The sequence below is a fragment of the Pelodiscus sinensis genome, chromosome 25 (assembly GCF_052426305.1).
Source record: "Pelodiscus sinensis isolate ZL-2025 chromosome 25, ASM5242630v1, whole genome shotgun sequence".
In the NCBI taxonomy this organism is placed as follows: Eukaryota; Metazoa; Chordata; order Testudines; family Trionychidae; genus Pelodiscus; species Pelodiscus sinensis.
Window position 1 is genome coordinate 15,085,793 of NC_143076.1, and position 23,895 is coordinate 15,109,687.

Sequence of the window (23,895 nt, forward strand, 5' to 3'; positions counted from 1 at the left end):
ACTCAGGTGTGTCCAGACTACAGGATTTTGTCAACAAAAGTGGACTTTTGTTGACAAAACTATACCTGCGTCTACAATGCCGCCGAGTTCTGTCGACAGTAAGTCGATAGAACACGGCAGTTTTGATGTCATCGGTAAACTTCATTCTACAAGGAATAATGCCTTTTGTCGACAGAGTTCTTTTTCAAAAGAGAGCATCTAGAATCTCGGGCGGAAAAGCGGCTTGCTTTCTCGACAGAACTGGCTGTAGTCTAGACGCTCTTTGTCAACAGAGGCTTTGTCGACAGTATCTGTCAAAGCCTCTGTCGACAAAAGCCTGTTGTCTAGACATACCCTCAGTGAGAGAAATCTCTTTCTCCGTGAAACACCTGTCGAGCATCCATAGCTCTCAAACTCTTTATATTAAATTGCAGAAATAAAGATTGAAACCCGCCCCCCAAATCTACACTTTGGAGTATTGCTGAGCACTTTGCTTCCAGCTTTAGTGCTGGGCCACAGCCAAAATCAGTGTAGAGCACCAGAGAGACCGGCTTGACAAGAGGGTTTTTCTTAGCTGCTTTTATCTTCCACATGAAAGCTTGTTTACATTCAGACATGGCTAGAAATTTAATGATTGTCCTGGATAAAGTTCTCTCAATGCAGCACGATCTGCATCTCTTGAGAAAGGCTCCAGCTCGAAGAACGTGCAGAGAAGTCTATTCAGGGCTGGCCTTAATTTAAATAATTGTTTGGTGTTTTGTTGTAAAGGAAAGCGGCATTGACAGCATTATTTAGAGGCAAATTGGATGAAAAGGGGGCATTTCCCCAGGTTCTACCCCACACTAGCTTACAACATGAATGGCCATGAAAGCGCTCATTCATGCATAATAATAATGTCATAAAGCACTTCCCATGTGAGAATCTCAAAGCAGTTTCCAAATTCAGCTCACTCATTCTCACAGCCCATTGGGAGGAAATGATGAATCCATTTTAAAAATTAGGAAACTTGAGGCACAGAGAAGTTCAGTGACATACTCAAGTTCACACTGCATGACAGCAGCACAGGGCTGACTCCCAGTCATCCATGTGCAACAACATTCCCTTCCTATGCTTAAACTAGAGAGCTATATTTTACATGTAGAAAAGAAGCTGCCCCAAGGAACCCAACCCTGATAACCATTCATTGTCTTTAGCTGTCCTCTTCTAACCTTTAGGTCCTGATTTTCATCCATGCTCTGGTCCAGGCGACTTCGGATTATGACCTGAATGCAAATGCACTGCAATTATTTCCCATCCTCTGGCTGACACCAGTGCCCAAAGCTGACTGGAACTAGATTTTATGGGAAAATAATGTGCTTACCAGCTGCTCTTCTGGGCAGGCTCCATGTTCACAAAGGACAAATGATCCCTCTTGCTCATCCTCAGGTAAAGACCCATTGAGCAGCAATGCCTAGAAAACAGCAAAGGCAAAAAGAATCCCTAATCAGGCAATTTCTTGGAAAGCCATAAGGAGAGACTCAATCCCATTGCCACCGCTTTAGCCTACAGCATTTCACAGCAATCTGGACCAAACAGCCTCTAAACTATTTCCTCTATCATTTCTGCTGACATGTTACTGAACAGAAATGGGGGGTTGTTTTGAAACAAACAAAACATGTCACAATGTCCCCAAGGAGAGATCCACAGCAGAGAAGTCTGTTGGTGACAGGTGACAGGATGTAAGTGGCTAGTCGAGTAGTTGACTACAGTGAGCCCTCGCTACTTCGCGGTTCGACCATCGCGGATTCACGACTTCGCGGACTTTTTTCATTACATTATGTATATACGTGAATCCGCGATGGTCAAACCGCGAAGTAGCGAGGGCTCGCTGTATACATGTTAAATATACATGTCCCTACTTCGCGGATTTTCAACTATCGCGGTCGGGTTTGGAACCTATCTACCGCGATAAACGAGGGTTCACTGTACCCGATAAGCACAGGCTTATTGTGTAGTCGAGTTGACTACTCACTACTCACCCTGGCCCCCCGCTGCCCCTGTATCAGAGGCAGCAAGGTGAGGGAGCAGGAGCCAGTGCTGGGGGGAGCCAGCTTAAAAGCTGTCCCAGAGCTGTCCCGGAGCCGGGAGCTAACACTGCTGCAGCTCTGCACTTGAAATGTAGAAAGAGCCCAGTGGCTCTTTCTACATTTAAAGCCCAGAGCCACAGCGGCGGCAGTAAGTGCCCCTTCTTATTGGCTAATTGAGAAGTCAATGGAAATGCCATCGATTACTTGATTAGCTAATTAATCATTACTTAACATCCCTACGGCATATGCAACTCCATCAAAATGAAGGGGAAATCTGCACCAAACTAGGGTAGCCCTTTTTATGAGCCATGTTTGTCTTGGGTTTTAATCCACGTTGCATAAAATCACCTGTTAAAGACAGAGAGTATATACAAAAACTGAAGGAAAGAAGCTGAAAGCTAGGCAGGGATTTGCTGCAAGAGACTCCCTACTGCCCCAACGAGTGTGAAATGTGTCCAAGGCATCAAACAATGCATATTTAATTTTAAAAAATAAGCGAGTCTTTCAGTCAATGGACATTCTAATTTCAAGGATATTAGAAGGTGGGTACCTCAGGATGCTATCTGAGTGCAGTCCCAAAGTTTGCCCAGTTAGGATATCTAAACAGGAGTAACACTGGGACAATGAAAGCTGCACAGGGCTTCAAGATTTCAAGCCAACCCTCACAGTCCAGAGGCTTTTAAATATTGAGCAAGAAAGGGAAATCAATCAGTCCATCAAATCCAGTTTCTTAGACAGCTGTATCAGCTCCCTCCTTCTGTTTCTGAGGAGGGCAGCAATGCCAGCTGCCTTCCCTTGAGCCCAAAGTGTGTTGAGGGGACAGTGCCAGTCTCTCCGGCGCTGCCTCCTCTGCTCCCGGTGGGTGCGTTATGCAAGCAGATTGCACTAACCATCTATTTTCTTTTGGAATCTTTTGCATCCCCTGCCCTTTGTCAGCTGGGAGCATGCCTGTGTGCTGCTCACACAATGCGGGCTTTGTTGGCTGGTACATAAATATTTACAATTCTAAACGACTGCCGTTCCCAGCGCAACAGAAAAGGGTATTGCTGGGAGAGTTCAGGGTCTTTGCCATATGGAGCAGGGAGTCTGCTCAGTGAGCAGAGTCACACAAAGGCACAGAGGCGAGGGTCATCTCGTCAGGGAAGGACTAGAGCTGCCAGGGCAGCTAGAACAAGGTCCTATAGAGAAAACTGATTCAAATGATTCTGTAGGGAAAGTGCCAATTTTTACAGCCCAAGCAGGCTTACTAAAAGGAGACACATCTGATTCTTTCTGTCTCTTGATCAGTTCTATGAATCTCTACTGAATCCCTTGCATTCCTTGTCTCTTTGCATTACTTCCAATCACAAATCACACAAAGCCTGTTTTATTCGCCTTGTCTGCTAACAAAAACGGTGGGCTGCCAACCCTCTTGGCAAGGAATGGGAGCCCCAGTGCATGGGAAAAAGCTGGTGCATCTTGCTACTTTAGGCATTAACATACATGTTTTTTCATAGTGACAGCACATTCAAGTGTTACCATGTACTCAGGGGATAGGGCACCCACCTAATGAATCCAATTAAATACTGAGCTGTAACCAAAAGACCACACTGACGGGAGATGATCCGTTACTCAACCCAAACTTTTCAGAACTCCCAAAGGAGATCCCTCCATGGGTGCACAGAATGTGTCCTCTGCACTTTTCCAGTCTGTCCCAGTCAGCATTCCTGTAACTGATGATGGAACTTGCTGGACTTAACTCTCATAGGGTATGTCTACACTACCCCGCTAGTTCGAACTAGCAGGGTAATGTAGGCATACCGCAATTGCAAATGAAGCCCGGGATTTGAATTTCCCGGGCTTCATTTGCATAAGCCGGGCGCCGCCATTTTAAAATCCCGGCTGGTTCGAACCCTGTGCCGCGCGGCTACACGCGGCACGAACTAGGTAGTTCGAACTAGGCTTCCTAGTTCGAACTACCGTTACTCCTCATTCCACGAGGAGTAACGGTAGTTCGAACTAGGAAGCCTAGTTTGAACTACCTAGTTCGTGCCGCGTGTAGCCGCGCGGCACGGGGTTTGAATCAGCCGGGATTTAAAAATGGCGGCGCCCGGCTTATGCAAATGAAGCCCGGGAAATTCAAATCTCGGGCTTCATTTGCAATTGCGGTATGCCTACATTACCCTCCTATTTCGAAATAGGAGGGTAGTGTAGACATACCCATCTTTACTACATGCACAGTCAGCCTCTGGAAGGGCACACGCTGGAAATGAATGAAGCCTGCATCCTTGCATGTCTCTCCAAGCCTCCCTGAATTACATCTGGGAGCTTGGAAAGGCCGTTCTTTGCTTCCCATCATCTCATTCACAAGCCCTGCAAAGATGGGAGGATGGCCAGCAACCCAACACAAGTCAGTGACGATAAGGGGAAGAAAACCCACAGTAGTGCTGGGGCAGAAAGTGGGGGATCCAAGAGCACAGCATGATTAGAATCAGGCTTAAGAAGCAATATCTTAAACTGCTGTGATTAGTGTTTTCTGTTGTCTCTCAAGGTCCTTCCCTATCTCCATCACCGTAATAGCCTTACATCACCCTGTGAGAGAGGGAAGATTATTATACAACAGATAAGCACATTGATGGATTAAGTGATTTGCCCAAGCTCACTCGAGACATCTGTGGCACTGCCTGGGACTGAACCCAGATTTCCTGAGTCCCAGGTAGAGATCAAAGGGAAACAAGAGTATGAAGGGAAAGAAAAGAGAAATATTAGCTGAAAAGCCAGGGATACCTGCAGGCCTGAAATCATCTTCTTTGCTTCTTCCATTTCCTTTTCTAAATGGTCTTGTTGTTCCAGCAGCTGCTCCTCCCAGGAGGTCTCTAGATATACCCCAGGGCTCCCGGCCTGCCACTCTGGGAGAAATGGTGAGTCCGTCTCTTCTGCAAGAGGAAAAAGCAACATGAAATACTGCTGAACAGCAACAGAGGAGTCCTGGAAAGCAAGGCACAGCAACAAAGATCTCCAGGTCTCGGAACTTGGTTCTCAGCAGCAAAAAACTGCAATCTCTTTCCGTCTGATCTCAAGGTAACAGCTAGGGTGAAGCCTCTTGCCCTAGCTTGGGGACCAATGCCTCATTCACCCTGCAAAAGAGCCACTACCTTCCCGCATATGCATACCTGTGAGCCAAAGTTGACCTGAATCCATCATCTTTGTTAGCACGGATGTACATGGTCTCCTGGGCTACGTCTACACTGGCCCCTTTTCCGAAAGGGGCATGTTAATTTCACAGGTCGTAATAGGGAAATCCGCGGGGGATTTAAATATCCCCCGCGGCATTTAAATAAAGATGTCCGCCGCTTTTTTCCGGCTTTTAGAAAAGCCGGAAAAGAGCGTCTACACTGGCCCCGATCCTCCGGAAAAAAAGCCCTTTTCCGGAGGATCTTATTCCTACTTCAAAGTAGGGGAAGAAAACCCACAGTAGGAATAAGATCCTCCGGAAAAGGGCTTTTTTTCCAGAGGATCGGGGCCAGTGTAGACGCTCTTTTCCGGCTTTTCTAAAAGCCGGAAAAAAGCGGCGGACATCTTTATTTAAATGCCGCGGGGGATATTTAAATCCCCCGTAGATTTCCCTATTATGACCTGTGAAATTAACATGCCCCTTTCGGAAAAGGGGCCAGTGTAGACGTAGCCCTGGTGTTAGAGAGTTCTAGGCAAGTTGCAGGGGAGGACGCAGTGAGGGAGGTGGGGTGGTGAGGGTGTTTATATCTTAGGGTTGGAGCTGTAGGAAAGGATGAAGAGCAGTGGGAAGAGGAGATCTCAGTGTTGCAGGAGGCACCCCCTCCCTGCCTACTGCAATAAGCAATAATGAGATACAGAATCATAGAAGATTAGGGGGTGGAAGGGACCTCAGAAGGTCATTTAGTCTAGCTCCCTGCCCAATCCAACAATGTACTGATCTAAATCCCACAAAAGTCAATACAAAGACCATACTGATGTTAATGAGATTTCGATCAGGTCCTAAATACTTGTGATCGAGATTTTCCAATGTTTTGATATATCTCCGCTATGCCATGGGTGAAAACCCTGCTGCAGTGCCAGAATTCTTGAAGCCCTTGCCAGGTTTTGCTCCACATATTGAAGCATTATAGGTGCTGGCAGGGAGCATGCGCCACTTTTAACTGAATGATTGTCTCACTTAGGGACGTTAAAATGCAGGTATTTAACTAATCGAGCGGTCGATAGAATTTTTATCGACAACTTGATTAGTCAATAGGCAGTCCGGCTTAGTTCTGGTTCACGCCAGGTATGGGCCCAAACCCCACTGCGGCTCTGCAGTTTAAAAGACAGTAGGAGCCAGACAGCCTGCCCCCCCGGCTCCCACTGCATTTTAAATTGCAGAGCTGCAGCGGGGTTTTGTCCCGCACCCAGTGCAAGCCAGAATTGAGCCAGGATGCCTGCCCAGCCAGCAGCAGCCCCCATGTGCGGGGGTTCCAGCTGGGATTTGGGATCTTTCATGCACAGGGACTACTGCCGCAAAGCAGCCCCTGCCAGCAGCCAGGTCGCCACAGACAGGGGCTGCTTCGCAGCAGCCCCTCTCCCCCCACTTCTGATAGAGGCAGCAGCGGTGAGGACGGGCAGCACCGCGTAGATGGTGCTGGGGCGAATCAGCTTTTAAACCGTCTCCTCCCAGCACTTGCTCCTGCTTCCCCTCTCCACCCCCGCTGCCTGTTACAGAGGCAGCAGGGCGGTTGCGAGTAGTCGATTCGACAGGCTTATCGGGTAGCCGACTAGTCGACTACTCCTTTACATCCCTCGTCTTGCTCCACTTGCTGAGCTGGGGGGAGGGAATGCCGCAAGGCACGTTCACTATAAGCCTCTCTGTCCCATCCCTGAATAGTCAAGGTTTTCTAGGCAGAACCTTGTTCTTCACCAACTTATTGAAGCCCGGGGGGTTCTATCAAGCTTACTCCTGCTGAATAGTAGTTTACTCCATGAAATTAATGCAGCTATTTGGGAAGCCAGCTCCTATTCAGCATAAGGTTGGAACAACTGGGTCCACAATAATCTGCCGTGTGAAACCTTTTCCTACAGAGACAATTATAATAAGCCAGCTCATTATTCCTGTTTGATCTATCTATCTACTCGTCCCTTTCACTGCTGTGGTACCTAGGCACTAGTCCCCTGCTACATGTCCTCAAAAATATCTGAGCAAGAATTAAATCAACTTTCAGAAAGCAATTAAGCCATGTTGTACAGATTAATAAACATTTGAATCGTAGCCTAAACCCAAAATGTCTGTCCTTGCTCTTCTGACTTTTTGCTTTGTATGCAGTATCATCCCTGCTAATGATCATTGGCCTTGATTTCAGCTCAAGAGATCAATGGGATTTTTTTTTTAAAGAAGACCAAAATATTGTATACACCCTGCAACATTCTGTAATCTCCATAAGACACTATGGTCTGTGCTGGCTAATGCCACAGCTCCAGGGCTGCTGGGATTTAGACTTTGTACCCAAGGAGCAATGATAAACTTGGAGATAAACATGTTAGTGGGGCCTATCACATAATTGCAGACTAGGGATGTTAAAAGCAGGTTAAAAAGGTAACTGTGTACCCGCTGAAAATCTCAGAGGTTACACACGCTGCAGGCTCTGCAGTCAAAGCTTAAATAAGATTTTCACTGCAGAACACAGAGCAAAGCCCCCTTGGGAGTGGAACCTGCAGCCCCTGCCTGCCCAGCTCCCTGGGAGGAGGCTTCGCTGTGGGCTCTGCAGCCAGCTCCGCAGGAGTGGGGCTGGCAGCCCCTACTGACCTCACTCCCAGGGAGCCAGCATGTAACCTGTGGGGGAGAGTCGAGCCTGCCATGGACAGAGGTTGCTCCAGTTGGCTGGCCAGCTGGAGCAGCATCTGTCTGTGGTGCATTATTGAATCATAGGGCTGGAAGAGACCTCAGAAGACCTTAGGGTTCTGCAGGTCTGGAGCAGCCCTCTGCCTGCGGCGGATGGGGAGCTGCTCCAGCCCCTATAGTTAACCGGAATGGTAAGCATTCCCGTTTAGGGTGATGCTTTCTGGTTAGTGGGTTAACCTTTCACATCCCTATAGCAGGCAGCCACAGATCTCTAGGCAAGGGATAAAGCCATTCCACTGTGGAAAAGGCATGCTGAGATCACCAGTGAACTATTACAGCCCATCAAACATTTCAACCTCAGAAATGCTTTACAGTCAAATATTGTAGATTAAAGAGTTGTAGGGGCTTTACTGGTTGGGATGACAAAACACTTCCTTAGAGAGACTCCCTGTCATTTAGCCTAGGGACAGAGGCTGATCTGAATGCACCATTTCCACACTACGCTCATGAGAGGAAATTGATGTCAGGAACTTCAAAAAACAGCATCCTCGGAGGATGGTAAATAGATTGAAAACGGAAAGTGACCCAGCCGCAGAACATTTTGGTTAATCCTTTTAGCCCATTTGAAATGCAACAACAATCAGGTTTATCAAGGAGAGGGGAGGTGTCATGGAGAAATATCAATGATATGTCAGTAAAAACTGGCAATAATCACACAATAATCCCCAGCCTTGCAAATGTCACTGCAAGCTAGTAGGTGATTTTGTGCATCTGTAGCATAAATCCAGAACCCCATTACATAGGTTCAGCTCCAGTCTCCAAATTCAGACAGAGTCAGTCTTTCTGTGAGATTGCCTCTTTCTTCACAGCAGCTTCAGGGGAAAAGCATCCACCCTAGGGTATGTCTACACTAGAAAGTTAGTTCGAACTAACGGACGTTAGTTCGAACTAACTTTCCTATGCGCTACACTAGCGCTCCGTTAGTTCGAACTTAATTCGAACTAACGGAGCGCTTAGTTCGAACTAGGTAAACCTCATTTTACGAGGACTAACGCCTAGTTCGAACTAGCTAGTTCGAACTAAGGGCTGTGTAGCCCTTTAGTTCGAACTAGTGGGAGGCTAAGGCTTCCCAGGTTTCCCTGGTGGCCACTCTGGCCAACACCAGGGAAACTCTATTGCCCCCCTCCCGGCCCCGGAGCCCTTAAAGGGCCACGGGCTGGCTACTCACTTTGTGCCAGTTGCAAGGCTGCAAGCACCCGTGCCTGCACAGCCTGCACCTGCCACACTATGAGCCAGCCATCCGAGGGCTCCCAGCCCTCCACTGCTCCCCACGACCAGCCTGGCGGCTCCCAGGAGCCTGCCCGGGGGCGCAAAAGGCGGGCGCCCGCCTGGTCAAGTGCGGAGATCGTGGACCTCATCGAGGTTTGGGGGGAAGCCTCAAATGTCCACGATCTCCGCACTAGCCACCGGAACGCGGCCGTCTATGGACGCATGGCTGCCAGCCTGGCCGCCAGGGGCCACCAGCGCAGCCGGGAGCAGGTGCGCTGCAAGATTAAAGACTTGCGGCAGTCCTACTCCCGGGCCTGCCTGCCAGGGGCTGACCCGGAGGCCTGCCCCCACTTCCATGCCCTGGACCGCATCCTGGGGCCTCATGCCGTCCCTGCCCCCCGGGACGTGATTGACCCCGGGGCAGAGGGACCGCTCCTGGACACCGAGGAGGAGGAAGAGGGCTCTGAGAGCCAGGAGCCTGCCGCCAGCCTTCCCAGGACCCGGGACCCCCGAGGCACCCCACAGACCCGCTCGCCTGCATCATCAGAGGCCGGGGAGGCGTCCACCTGTGAGTACCCTCGTGTTCCCCTTATGTGTACGGGGGGCTGGGGCGAGAGGGAGCCCCGGGACCGTGCGCCTGGGCCTTGCCCACTACGGAGCAGCAGCTGGGGATCCTGCAGGGGCCCTGGCCTTGCAGAGGGGAGCTGGGTTTCACACACCTGGGCCCCTGGGGTAATTGACCGCTGGTCTTCTTGCACCACAGCTGCAGCACCGGGGCCTGCAGGGCGCACCACCCCGCCTGCAGCAGCCGCCCGCGCCCGGGCAAGCAGGACAGCCAGGAACCAGGAGGACTACCAGAGGCGGCATCTCCGGTTCCTGGACCGACAGCTCCGTCTCCAGGACCACTGGGTCCAGGAGGACCTCAGGCTGCGCCAGAGGAGTCTGGAGGCCCTGGAGGAGCAGGGCCGTGCCCTGCGAGGCCACCTCCAGAGCCTGCTGGACCGCTTTCCATTTCCTCCTCCCCCTGCTCCCCCTCTTGCTCCCCCTCTTGCTCCCCCTGCTCCCCCTGCTCCCCCTGCTCCTCCTGCTCCTCCTGCTTCCGCTCCTGCTTCCTCCACACCCCCTGTCCTCTCTGCCCCCCCCTCCACAACCATTCCCCACCGACGCCCCCGGACCCGCAGTGTGGCGAGACGGGAGAGGCACCCAGACTCCCACCCCTGAGCTTTCCTTTCCCTTCCTCCCTTCCCTCCCCTCCCCTTCCAGCTCCCTCGTCCCAGGTTTCCCCCTCCCTTCTCCCACCTTCATTCCTCCCTCCCCCACCCCAGTTCTGTGAAATAAACAGACGTTTTTGTTGGAAAAACAGGTGTCTTTATTTGACAGTAGGTAGGGAGGGGAAAGGGGAAGGGGGGGGTAGGGTGGAAGAAGGCCCCGGTGGGGCATGCAGGGAGAGGTCAGTCCTCCTCCTCCTCCACCTGGAAGCTCTCCCGCAGGGCTTCCCGGATCCGGATGGCCCCCCGCTGGGCTTCCCGGACGGCGGCGGTGCGGGGCTGACCGTAGTGTCCAGCCATGCGGTCAGCCTCAGCCATCCAGGCTGGCAAGAAAGCCTCCCCCTTCCGCTCACACAAATTGTGGAGCACACAACATGCCGCCACCACGGGAGGGATGTTGTGCTCGGCCAGGTCCAGACGGGTGAGGAGGCATCGAAAGCGGGCTTTCAGTCGCCCGAAGGCCCCCTCCACCACGATGCGGGCCCTGCTCAGCCTGTTATTGAAGGCCTGGCGGGAGGGATTGAGGTGTCCCGTGTAGGGCATCATGAGCCAGGGCTGCAGTGGGTAGGCGGCATCCCCCACCAGGCAGACGGGCATGTCCACGTCCCCGACCCTGATGTGGCGGTCGGGGAAGAAGGTCCCGTCCTGCAGCCGCTGGCACACGGAGGAGTTCCGGTACACCCGGGCGTCGTGTGCTTTGCCGGACCAGCCCACATTTATGTCCGTCAACTGTCCCCGGTGGTCACATACGGCCTGCAGGATGACGGAGAAGTACCCCTTGCGGTTCACGTACCGGGACGCCTGGTGTTCCGGGGCACGGATGGGGATGTGCGTCCCGTCGATGGCCCCCCCGCAGTTGGGGAAGCCGAGGGCGCCGAATCCCCGGATGACGGCATCCGGGTTGGCGAGGCGGACCACCCTGCGGAGCAGCACCCGGTTGATGGCCTTGACCACCTGCGGAGAGAGACACAGCAAAGCGTCAATCAGTGGGGCGCCCGGGTGGCTGGGAGCGTGCGTGCCCTGGCAGTGCCCCGCGCCCCACTCCCGGAAGCAACCCCCCTGGCGGCGTGTAGTACGGCCGGGACAGCCCGACCCCTCCGGTGCGGGGCGCTTTCGCCTCCTCCCGCCCCCCCCTTTGTCCCTGGGGCGGCCCATCCCCTCCTCGCAGCCCCCCTCCCCCCCGGCTCGGTGGCCGACGAGCGCCGTACCTGCATGAGCACTGCTCCGACAGTGGATCTCCCCACGCCGAACTGGTTCCCGACGGATCGGTAGCTGTCCGGCGTGGAGAGCTTCCAGAGGGCGATGGCCACCCGCTTCTGGAGGGGGATGGCGGGCCTCATGCGAGTGTCCCTTCTTTGCAGGGCAGGGGCGAGCCACTCGCAGAGCTCCAGGAAGGTGTCCCTCCTCATCCTAAAGTTCTGGGTCCACTGTCGGTCGTCCCAGCGCTCCAGGACGATGCGGTCCCACCAGTCGCTGCTGGTGTCCAGACGCCAGATGCGGCGGGGCACGCCGGTGCCGGGGCGCCGCCGCGGCTCCTCCACGGCCCCCAGGGCGGCCAGGCGGAGAGGCAGGGGGCTGACGTTCCCCAGGTGGTGCCAGGCAGCCTCGAGCCATTGCTGGCAGGCTTGCAGCAGCAAGTCCAGAACGTGCACCAGAAGGTGCAGGGCGAGCCGTGGCTCCATGTTGCCACCTGCGGCGGCCCCCCCGAAGGGAAGCACCGACACAGACGGGCACAGAGACCGACGCTTTGCTGTCCCTCGGCGAGGTTGGCAAGCAAGCAGGAAAAGCTGAGAACCGGCTGTCCAGGGGGGGTCCCTTTAAGCACGAGCCTCAGATAGCCTCAGACAGCAGCCACACAAAGCAACTGCTGACCTGATGCCCTGCCAGAACCGGTTTCAGCTGCCCTTAAATGCCCCCCTGCGTCCAATCAGTGTGGACGCGCTAGTTCGAACTAGCAAAACGCTAGTTCGAACTAGTTTTTAGTTCTAGATGCGCTAGTTCGAACTAGCTTAGTTCGAATTAACTAATTCGAACTAAGTTAGTTCGAACTAGCGCTGTAGTGTAGACGTACCCCTACATAGTAACTAATAAATGACACTTAATTTCATCCCTTCTCTACGGCTTTTCATTTTCAAAGCTTTAACAAGTGAGTCTCCTGGACTTTGCCAAACTGTGGCACTACTAAACAGTGAGTTTGGGGATTTAGTCTATTATGTATTTGAGAGACTTTGAGTATCTGTGCATTTGTGCATGTGTTTATCTATGTGTCTGTCTGTTTGCTCAAAAACTCCTCCCACACGGTAACAGCTAGAACCACTAAATTCCATATGCAACTTCCTCTTATCATAACGTAAACCAAAGTAAGGGTTTGGTTGTGCCAGGAAAATGGGATGTGCCCAGAATGGGATTGCTTCTCAGAAAACCATATAGGAGACAGAATCACTATGCAGGTGACAGGGGCTGGCTGGGAGCACATCCTCCCCATGTGGGATGGCCCCAGCCCCAAGCATCCTACCACCCAGGTGCCCTTTAGGGAGGGTAAACCCACCAATTTGTACAGAGGCATATAAAACCACACAAAAAAGAGACAGAATCACCAGGCACTATAGGCCAGTGAAAAGAGCTGGTTGGGGCCACCCTCCCCCATCAGGGACTGTCCCAGCCCCCAGTCTCCCACCCATAGGTGCCATATACAGAGGGTAGGGAGGGCTGAAGCTCACCCCCATTAATATGGGAACATTTCTGGCTATTCCCCTTTGGCAGAGAGGGAGGAGAAAGTGCACAGTTTTCTGTATTTCTCAATGTGGCTGGGTGGCTTAGGGGGCAAACCAACCTGGACTTGCCCCAGCTAGGAGACATACACCCCTCTCCCAGTGTACCCACTGGAGTTGCAGCAGCCATGGAGAGGTGCTTCTCACATGTCCCCAACCTGCTACAGTGAGAGAGGTCTGGGGTTGTCCTCTTTCCCCAGGGCAGCCCGTGTACTGAACTCCTCATCCCCAGAGCAATGACTTCAATGAAGAAAAACAAAAATTAATTGAAGGACCCAAGCAATGCAACTTCTAGTTTTATATGGACTGAAGTACCAGCTCACACATGGTCTCTGGGAATCAATCCATAGAGCAAGTCTCTGCCATGGCCCTCATGTGGGAAGCAGGAAAGATGCAATGCATCATCTCTGATCTACCTGTTTTGGTTTCTGTTTCTTCAGCTCGGATGATCACAAAGCCTGCCTTCTCTTCCGACTGGGTTCCAATGGACTCGCTCTTTGTGCTGTGTATGGGACTGGGTGATGTCAGACTGCAGAGAAGAGGAAGAGGGACAATTATGTCCAGTGTGAGATGCAAACATATCAGGAGAAAATGAGCAGTTTCATCTCTGTCTAAAATAAAAAGCTATTTGTAGGAAGTCGGGTTTATGGTGCACTGCCCACATGTCAATGAATTCATTAGCAGACCAAACAGGCCTGCAACTTTTTAGGCCAGTAGTTGACTGAAGTGCTGCAGCAGTAATGAGTCTTTTTCCTTTTCCTGTAGCTTAAGATGATGTAAATAGAAGCAACCACCATAGGAATAATGCAGATCACAAAGTCAGGGAGCTAATTCTAGACCGGGGTGGGCAAAAGGGTCTCTGCGGGCTGGATCTGGCCCACCAAATGAACTGATCCAGCCCATGGAGGCCCTGCCACTCCCCCCATCCCCAGGCCAATTAGGGCCTGGGGCCGGGGGGAAGCGTGCAAAATCTCCTCCCGCCCTGCCCCCGCCCTGCAAGGAGTGTGCGATGCTTAGAAGCATCACGTGCTCCTGGCAGGGCAGGAGGATATTTGGGTGCAGGGAGAGCACGTGAAGCCTCCTCTCGCCCTGCAAGGGGCTCAACACTTAAAGTCAGCTTCCAGTTGCTGCTCAGCTGGTGGTTGACTCTAAGCACAGAGCTCCCTTGCAGGGCGGGGACAGGGAGTGAGAGACGTCACGTGCTCCCCCTCCCCAGGCCCTGATTGACCTGGATGTAGCAGGGGGGAGCACGTGAAGTCTCCTCCCAATGCCAGGGGCACGGGTACCTAGAGGGAGCCACCAGCTGTTCAGAACAGCTGGCAGTTCTCTCGGGGGGAGGGGAGAAGAGGAGGGTAGACTTTGCAGGCTCCCCCACTCCCAGCCAATCAGGGTCAGTGGGTGGGGAAGCGTGGAAGTGTCCTGGCCCCGCCCCTTCCACCCAAAGCCCCGCCCCTTCCAGGGTGGCTTGAGACCATTACAAAATTTCTGAAGTGACCCCCGGTCAAAAATTATTGCACACCCCTTTCTAGACTATCCTTCAGACTGCAGTTCTGCTTACAACATAAACTATTGCAATGTTTATCCTACAGTTGCAAAATACTACCAAAAGTCATTTGTAGAATCTCAGCTCTCTTGGTTTCTCACCTGTATTTAAAGAGCACAATTATAGTATTGAGAACCTACTTGGAATTCCAATGCTAAGCAGCCCTCTTGAACACAAAGACACCAACACATGATCTAGCTTTAAATGAGAAAGCTTCTTGAAAGCTACATATTTCTACGGCAACAATCCCAGCTGGTTGTGAGGTCCAGACTCTCAAGCTCTTTCAGATAGTCTTCCCAAATCCATCACCAGGACAACAGCCAAGGCATCTGAGCTCAGTGATCCAGTTAATGTGCCCCCAAAGTCTCCAGGAATTAATCCTTGCAAGTGCAAGGAGGAGTTAATGTTTCATTCTCCTCAAGACAGACACAAAAGCCAGAGAGAATAAAAAGAAAACATAATAAAAGTAACAAAATAGATTTAGAGAAATAAAATGCACGTCTATAGTTTGCCTTTCCGATCTTCCCAGCACTTCGGATATAGGTTCCCCAGCTCAGAAGCATACATCTCTCTCTAATAAAATCAAAGAGTTTTAGAAATTAAAGATGGAAATGACCTGTTAGCAGCTCCCATCTAGTCCACTCCCAAGAGCCATCCCCAAGAGACTGTTCCTAGTCTATTTTCCAGGCCTTCCACTAATCTAATTTTAAATGATTCAACTAAAAGTCAGCTCCCAGTGCAGTACAAGAATAAATGAGTGTGAGTCACTAAGTGAAGAGCGACCATTTTGGACTAGATACAAAAAGCAGAAACAGTGTTTGCTCAGACCCTGTTGCTCAGAGTCATACAGAGCATGTCTACACTGCAAAGAAAGACTCACAGCACTCGGTCTGGGGTATATCTACACTGCAACTGGCCCAAGTCAGCTGACTCGAGCTCCCAGGATTTGGGCTACAGGGCTATAAAACCGCAGCGTAGACATTTGTGCTCAGGCAGCAGGAGCAGAAGCTCTGAGACCCCAAGAGCAGTGTTCTCTGTAAACTGTGCACTTGTGCAGCTGCCCAGAAGAAATTCAAATGCTGTCCAGCTGATAAGCAGAGCGCCCACACCTACGTTTTGTGCTTCTATTGGTGGTGCACATTCTCAAATGCCTCAGTGCACATAATTTTTTTATTCTGCACATGGATGGTAAAGATTAGAGGGAATATTGCCCAAGAGTGAGGAGGGTCGCAAAGCGTGGGCTTCAGCCCATGACCGAATAACTACACTAATTTTGTAGCCTCATAGCCCAAGACCTGTGAACCCGAATCAGCTGACCTGAGCAGGCCATGGCTCTGTGCCACAGTGTAGATGTACCCTCAGAGTCCACATCAACTGACTCGGGCTCACAAGACTTGAGTGGCAAGGCTACAAATTTTAGCCCCACAACCGGAGCCGGTGAGCCTGAGTCAACTGACCCCGGCGCTAAGACTTGGCATGACAGGATTTTCTTGGCAGTGTAGACATCCCCGCCGGTGTGCAGGTTTGCTAACGGTTGTTGGTTGTCCCCAATGATTTACCTTAAAGAAAGTGAATCCCGATGCAGAATTCCCTAACAGAAGATGTGTAAAAATGAAACCATTGCCCAGGGGCCCAAGAATGTGATGTTTGTGTTCTGTGGAAATAATCAATTATTAAAAACATATGATCAAATTTTAAAGCAGCACAGCTACACGGAAAGGCACTGAGACTGACCGAACACACCCAGGATTATTGGATGGGATTTACCTTCCCTTCAGGTGTAGTCACTACACGTGTTCACCTGAGACCCCCGGGGAGCCATCAGCCCCACATGATCATTGGGACATGTATTTGTGGGTTGTCCCTCCACAAGCAGTAAAGTAAGCAGCCCAAGAAAAAACAACATCTACTGCACATGAAGGCGGCTACCTAGACACGGTGGGGGGTTAGGTGTCTCTACCTAGGAGCCAATACAGAGGATCAGAAGGCAAAAGGCACATGTGGCAGACGGTGCTCTTGGGCTACTTGGCAGGTAGCAGGACACGGCACAAGGAAGTAAATTTCTCCCCAATTTTCCTCTTTTCAGAACTAGATCCAATACCCAAAGTGAATGTTCTGTGATAGAGTTGAGGTTTAAGGCAACTGAGACAGCATCAGATATTTCACACCACATCTGCAACAGGATTTTAATATAATCCTGTATCCTACAGATACCACTCCATCTAAAGGCAGTTTCTCTGCACATGGGAGAAACATGGCCATTTCAGCAGGAACACATTTACATGCACACTGATTGCTCCCGAAGCAGCAGCACAGGCCAAAGGTCACCCCTATTTATCATTCTGCCAACTGCTTAGAGCTGGCAAAATTCCCATGGTTTTTCATATCAATTCCCAAAATCATTCCAGTGAGAGATATCCAAAGACATATTCAAATTTGATTTCTGATTTAAAATGATACATAGCTATTCACTAAAGCATGCAGAAATGAGTGCTAGAAAATAAAATCAACTGAGGCAGGATTTATGATACAGGAAAACGCCCTGCACTACTCCTTCTAGCATTGCCTGTTCTTAGCTAAAATCCTTGCTTGGTGGAATTCCTGGATTGCCAATGCTTTGGGATCTTGCAAGCAATCAGGGCTTAGGGGAACAGATTCAGTAACAAGCCTGAATTCCCTCAAGATGTTAATAAACACCCCATTGCTGCTGTTCCAAATGAGAATGACAACAATCGCTTACCATTTGACCTGCTTCCCTCCCATGATCCCACTTTAACCTTTCGCCTCACAGAGTCCGTTTCCCGTAGAGCCTCAGGATTCTGCAGGTCCTGGCTGCAGGCATGCCTTCTCCATTCACAAGCTTGGAATTAAGTGCTGAGGATGCCAATTCCTGTCAAACTAACGAAGAAATATTTGCCACTTGGACTCCCTCGCGTGAGCCAAGAGATTCAAAGCAGAAAAGGTCCAGGGTCTTTGCTAGATGTATGGAGATGAATCGGCAGCCCACACACATATATCTGATTACAGAGTCAGAGTATAACGCACTCCAGGTTTTGATTCTGCTGGCTTTCCTTGCTGGTTATTTGTCTTTTGCTGCTGCATTTTGGTCCACCATATGCCCTGGTTGTTTTCATCATGAGAATCTCAGTCCGGATTGCAAGTTGTGCTTCTCATCCCATTCTGCCTACTTCAGCGATACAGCTCCTGCTGCAGAGACCCAGGGCTCAGTCAGGGAAAGAGCTCTGTTAAGGGTAGGTTCTTTGCTCCACCAGCCTCCAAGCAGTGTGCAGTGTTTCCCAGTCGTATGAGTAGCTTCCTTCCTCGCTATCTCCAGCTCCCTCGCCCTCTTGCTGTCACACGGACTGTGCAAGGCAGAGTCTATTCTCTGAGAAGATGTCTAGCTCAGAGTGGGGGAGGGAAGGTTGGTGGGAGGGAAGCAGAGGGGAGGGAAAGGGAAGAGAGGAGGGAGGGATTTTGGCAAGTTCTCCATGAATAATTCCTGTTGTCTCTTCATATTAGAACATTTCTTCCTGGAAATTCTGGTATCAAGAAGATGGACATGCCCTCGTAAGAAATGAATCCAGAAGGGTGCTGCTATTAGGCTGTGACATCGCATGGAACTGCGCAATGGGGGGAGATGGGCAGCAGTGGTGTTGCAATTACAAAAATATTTTCAGCTTGCTAATAAGAAACATGGTTTGTTCTTTCCAGGCAACTTCAGACACCTTATGCTCCCACTGGCTTGTTCCCTTCTTCAAATAAGGAAGAGAAAGCATGCATCCTATTTTCCTCTGGAGCGTCTACCCAGGAAACGGGCAGCACCACATCCCAGGAGACATCACCTGTAGTCAGAGGTGCAGGTTTCTCCTGGCTTCTTCTGAGACTGCTTACATTTTTCAAAATCATGTATTTTAAAGCAAAAGAGACTGACAATGAAGAGCCCCGGGGTATAAATATGCAGCACGTCACCAAAGCAATAAGATGAGATGGGGTGGCATTCAGTGTCAGAATGAGTACAAGGAAGACCGCAATTGATTACAACAATAATGCTCTGCCTGTCTCTAACACCTCCTGCCTGAGGATCTCAAAGTACTTTACACAACACAGAGGAGTTCAGCCATACACCCACTGTGAGGCAAGTCAGAATCACTCTCTCCTTTAGAGATGGAGAAACAGACACGAAGAGGGGACATGAGTTGCCCAAGATCACACAGTAAGTCAGTGTCATGGGCAGAAAAGCAACTCTAATTTCATGAGGCCCAGTCCCCTGACCTAACTAGCTGACCACATAACCTTCCAGACCTAATAGAGATCCCAGGAATCCTGACAACCATGACAACAATGCTGCCTACACTCACATTTGCTTGGGAATGAATGCAGGCAGGGCTTACTCTCAACAACATGGAATCCCGACTACAGGCCACATGGCAGATTCACACTGAGTAGCACTTTATTCCAGGTGAAGTCCTACAGAAGTCAACAGACTATTCACAAAGTTCTTCCGAGTGACCATAAGGAGCAGGAGGGTCAACTAGGAGGAAGGTCTACAGGGAAGATGTATATGGGAAGATAGCCAAAGGGTAGGGATAACAAATACACCCTTTGCTCCTTGTTGTAGCTCCTCAGGGTGAGGATTAATTGTGAGGAAGGTTTGACAGGTTCTCCCATCTCATTTCTTTTTTCACCAAACAGCCAGGATGAGCCCTAGAATACACGTGATGACTCTTGAAGCCCTCATGTCAATTAAGCAATGAGAAATCCCTCCTGGGTATTCTCAGGGTTTGATGGTGGCAGCTTACTGGGTGAACCTGCCCCCTGCCTCAAGTGGGATGCAGGACCTGGGAGAGGCAGAAAAAGCAAAACTGGGTCACAAGAGTCAAGACTCATCACAGAAGAGCCCCACACTCCACTAACAGGATACAGTATTAATATCTCTTGAGGTGACTAATAAATCAGCAACAATACCAGGCCAACGTGAAACTTCCTACTGAATGTTCACACATAACCATCCCTATTATCTAACACATTCCCCTTCCCCCCCATAGATCCACATTCTAAATTAAACATACAGCGTTTGGCTACTGTCAGTTTTTCTCTCCTAAGGCACCAGCCTCTGCCACATGTCTTATCACAGGAACAACATCCTCCCTATTTCTGATGGGGCCTGATATGAATAAATCCTTCCTCACTTGGCAGTTACTGTTGCAATTAAACAGCCAGCCTCTGTGTCTGCAACCGCTCTGTCTTTGGCTAGCGGCATCAGATGCCTTTTTCTACAATAGCCATAATCTGCTCCTGCCCTTGCTCACACAGAACAAGTTCTATTTCTGGCACTGCTGGAGGATACACAAAACAGCCCTCAGCCTGGCCGTCTGGATCTGTTCCCCAGCAGGGCTTTGCATGCAAAACTCAATAGTATTTCCTTGTTTGCTCTCCTTCGCAGCTCTCAAAAGCGATGTGGTTTTGCCCTTTAACAACACTGAAACCCAGCTCCTTAACCCCCTCTCATCCTGTCTCTTGTTTCTCACTGCTCATGCATGTAGCAGTCTCTGCCCAATGTCTTTGTATGCACAAAGCCAGGGAACAAATCCACAATAATGGACAAAGAATATTTCATTTTCAAGATGTTATGATTGAAATCTAATTACACATCAAAAGTATATTCCCAGCTTCAATTAAAAAGCATGTTAACTCCAGCTTTATACAATCTCTTCTCTGATCATTTTCTGTTGAGCTGAAAGTAGCTTTGTCTGCATCTCAGTACTGCAGTATTAGTAGAACTCTAGGAAATATACACACCCGTAACCAGTAAAATCTTTGGGCTCCCTCTGTATGCACATCTGTGTCAGGAGCAAGGTGGAGAAAACAGAACCCAGAAGAGCCCTGGGAAGTTTAGAGATCTTTAACTCAACCAGAAAAAAGTGATTGTTAAAGACAGTAACTCAATGTGAAAAATCTTAGCTTTTGGAGGTACAGACTGTGCCAGTGCCACTCACTGCTGACCTGATATATCCTCTAACATTCCAGCCTTGCCCCCATCAGGGGATGCAGCTGAGACTTGATCTACAGCGCCCCCTGCCTTTCTAGCTCTGGCCTCCCCAAAACAGATCAGCCAATGCACCCCAAGCCTGACCCACAGATCACTTGCCATTCCAGCAATGGGCCCCCAAGCAGATCAGCTAATGCACTTCAGTCTTGATCCACACCACGCCATTATTTCACTCCAATATAATTTCAGAAGTTCCAAACAAATGTTTATTAACAAAGCAATGATTTTAGCTCAAAGCAGCACAATTAATTTTGTATTTTTAGCTTAAGTTCTGTAAAATTCTTTTTTCTGATCATATAGCTTGTTCATGGAAATAATTGCTGATTTTACATCATGTACAAATAGGTACTCAGTGACATCACTTCCTGTCAACAGCAATAATAAATATCATCTTATGCTTGGTGAACGCCTTGCACTATGAAAAAAACCCAAAGCATGTTGCAAGAATATATACAGGAATTATTTCACTCCTCATGGATATGCACTATGGTGCATTCCACAGCTATTTAGCAATGTACAAGAATAGGATGTGAAAATACTGTTGCCAATTCAAACTGCAGAGAGAATGGAGAATGGCAATATGTATTTACTTAAACTGGTATCTGACCTGAATAGGAGTCAACACTTAATCTCTTGTGAAAAATACTGCAAAATCTATGACGAGCACATGTGATCAGGATCATGGTTTTACGTCTCATCTGATAAGTAACACCTCCAGCAGCACACCACAGCTGGGAAGTGGTTGAGTACTGACTCATAGAAAAAAACACCTCATATCCAACGGATCTATTTTAGGTATTTATAAGTCACCTGTCATGTGGGCATCTAACCACCAAAATTCTGAAGATGTAAAAGGGTCCAGAACCATGGAGTTTCCTTTCACTCTTCAACTGGGTCCCAAGGGGCCAGATTCCCAAGCATGCTAAGGCCACTTTGTACTACAGAGGTGCAGAGTAGTCTTAAAGTGGTCAGAGAAGTCCAGTAGAGAAATCTCCCTGTGCCAGGAATACTCTCTGCTGGTGGAGATCTGCAGAATAAAATCCTCCACCTCATGTGTCAGCTATTCCCCAAACTCTGGCATTAAAGGAAGGAAAGAACACATTCCAGGTGGGGAATGCACCGGAGAGGGAAGAGGTGTGTGTAATGGAGTGATGCTCCATGATGCCCAGTCCTCCACTGGCATAATGTTTCTGACCCACATTGCATGTGGTGTAAGGCAGGGCTCTCTGTGCACACCCCTGGCTTGCTCAGGAGCCAGACAGCTGTGAAGCAGGGAGTTACAAGTGCCTTGCAGCCCTCTCCTCTGCCCCATTCAAATGGAGCTCAAAAGGAGCAGAGACTCAAGCTTAGGAAGAGAAGGAGAGAATTTACATGTTCAAAGATAGAATCATAGAATCTTAGAATCATAGAATAATAGGACTGGAAGGGACCTCAAGAGGTCATCGAGTCCAGCCCCCTGCCCTCAAGGCAGGACCACGCTCCGTCTACACCATCCCTGAGAGATGTCTATCTAACCTGTTCTTAAATATCTCCAGAGAGGGAGATTCCACCACCTCCCTTGGCAATTTATTCCAATATTTGACCACCACATTTCTTTACTTTCCAAGCATTGTTCCTGAGGAAAAGCTCTGCCCAAAATGTGTCTCTCTCTACATTCTGATAAACATAGCTAGCCTTGGTCAGATCTCTCCTACTCATGGCAAGGTTCTACCCCCATCTCCTCATCGGCTACCTAGTCCCTCTGCAGTGTAGTTGCCACAGAAGGTCCCAACCGATGGGTGACAGGATCACAGACACAGCCATGTCCCATTCTGTTCAGGGCTCCATACACAAGGACTAGGGCTTTGACTTCAGCTCTGGAGCAACTGGAACATGTGAAGAACCAATAGGATGTCTTCTCCCAACACTTGATGCTGAGGCTCACTGCTATGAGTGACACCCACTTCAGTCTTCATGTAGTGCAGGGGTGGGGAACCTTTTTCAGGTCAGAGGCCACTGACCCGCAGAAAAATCAGTCAGGGGCTGCACACAAGTGAGAAGCGGGGGAAAAAACCCTCACTGTGGCCCCCCGACTGCGGAGAAAGACACAGCAGAGCCTCGTGGGGGGGAGCTAGTAGATTTTGTGCAGGGAAGGTCCTGAGCCTCGGGGGCTGGATCCCTGCAAGCTGAGGGCCGCATCCAGTCCCCGGGCCAGAGGTTCCCCACCCCTGACGTAGTGGATGTGTTTAGCACAGGTAGTTCTCTTGGTGAGATTCCTTTTCTTAGAGAGCTCCCGGTCAGGTTTTGCCTCCACTCAGCTTTGCTAAGCTAGTGAGACCTAGCATGTCCCCAGCCAAAGCTGCTGAGAGAGTGTGCGCCTCGGCTGCGTCTACACTGGCATGATTTTGCGCAAATACTTTTAACTGAAAATTTTTTCCATTAAAAGTATTTGCGCAAGAGAGTGTCTACACTGGCATGTGCTTTTGCACAAAAGCATCCGTGCCAGTGTAGACGCTCTCTTGCACAAGAAAGCTCTGATGGCCATTTTAGCCATCGGGCTTTCTTGCGCAAGAAATTAACGTTGCTGTCTACACTGGCCTCTTGCGCAAGAATACTTGCACAAGAGGGCTTATCCCTGAGCGGGAGTGTCAGAGTATTTGCGCAAGAACCACTGATTTTGTACATTACAACGTCAGTGTTCTTGCGCAAATACTCGCGGCCAGTGTAGACGCAGCCCTCAAGATCCAAGTTCCACTTTAAATGGCAAAACCTGTTGCTGTGTACACAGAGATGAACTCTGACTTTAACATTCTAGCAAGATACAGGGGACTTTTCAGAAATCAATTAAACTTGATTGAACATGAAGGTCCAAGAAAGATGGAGGATGGCAGAATAAACTATAATGCTAAAGGCAGTTAAAGGTGATGGATGGCAGCACAATGGCAGGAGGAACAGCTGCAGCATCCGCTTCACAGACTCTGGGTCTGAATCACAAAATAACGCATTCCTGAAACAGCCTACTGCTGAATCTCCCACTTCTCCTAAGGTCTGGGTGCAGAGCATCAAGTTTGCTTGATTTGGAAGTCTGAGCTCCTTTCTCTTTCATAGATAAATTATATCAGGTTGTACAATATCTGTTTCTCTTGC

The 23,895-nt window shown here is 49.8% G+C and overlaps 2 protein-coding genes across 6 annotated transcripts in view; one reads left to right on the forward strand and one right to left on the reverse strand.

The window, feature by feature from the left end:
- The window catches only part of DIXDC1 (DIX domain containing 1), an 81,092-nt gene that overhangs the window by 17,302 nt on the left and 39,895 nt on the right, over positions 1-23,895 (reverse strand). For 4 of the 5 annotated variants that reach the window (XM_089773384.1, XM_006111217.5, XM_075909782.2 and 1 more), the window contains 4 exons: positions 13,594-13,706; positions 4,812-4,960; positions 1,340-1,429; positions 1,188-1,241 (listed from right to left, as the gene is read on the reverse strand). In XM_089773384.1, coding sequence (XP_089629510.1) covers positions 1,188-1,241; positions 1,340-1,429; positions 4,812-4,960; positions 13,594-13,706 — 406 coding nt within the window. Of the gene's footprint in view, positions 1-1,187; positions 1,242-1,339; positions 1,430-4,811; positions 4,961-13,593; positions 13,707-17,460; positions 22,814-23,895 lie in introns of those variants that run through there. The other variant, XM_006111218.5, reaches the window with a different exon arrangement.
- On the forward strand, positions 8,855-10,514 carry LOC149521707 (uncharacterized). Its single transcript, XM_089773385.1, has 2 exons — positions 8,855-9,706; positions 9,902-10,514. The coding sequence occupies exons 1-2, from the start codon at positions 9,157-9,159 to the stop codon at positions 10,357-10,359; spliced, it is 1,008 nt and encodes a 335-aa protein (XP_089629511.1). The 5' UTR covers positions 8,855-9,156; the 3' UTR covers positions 10,360-10,514.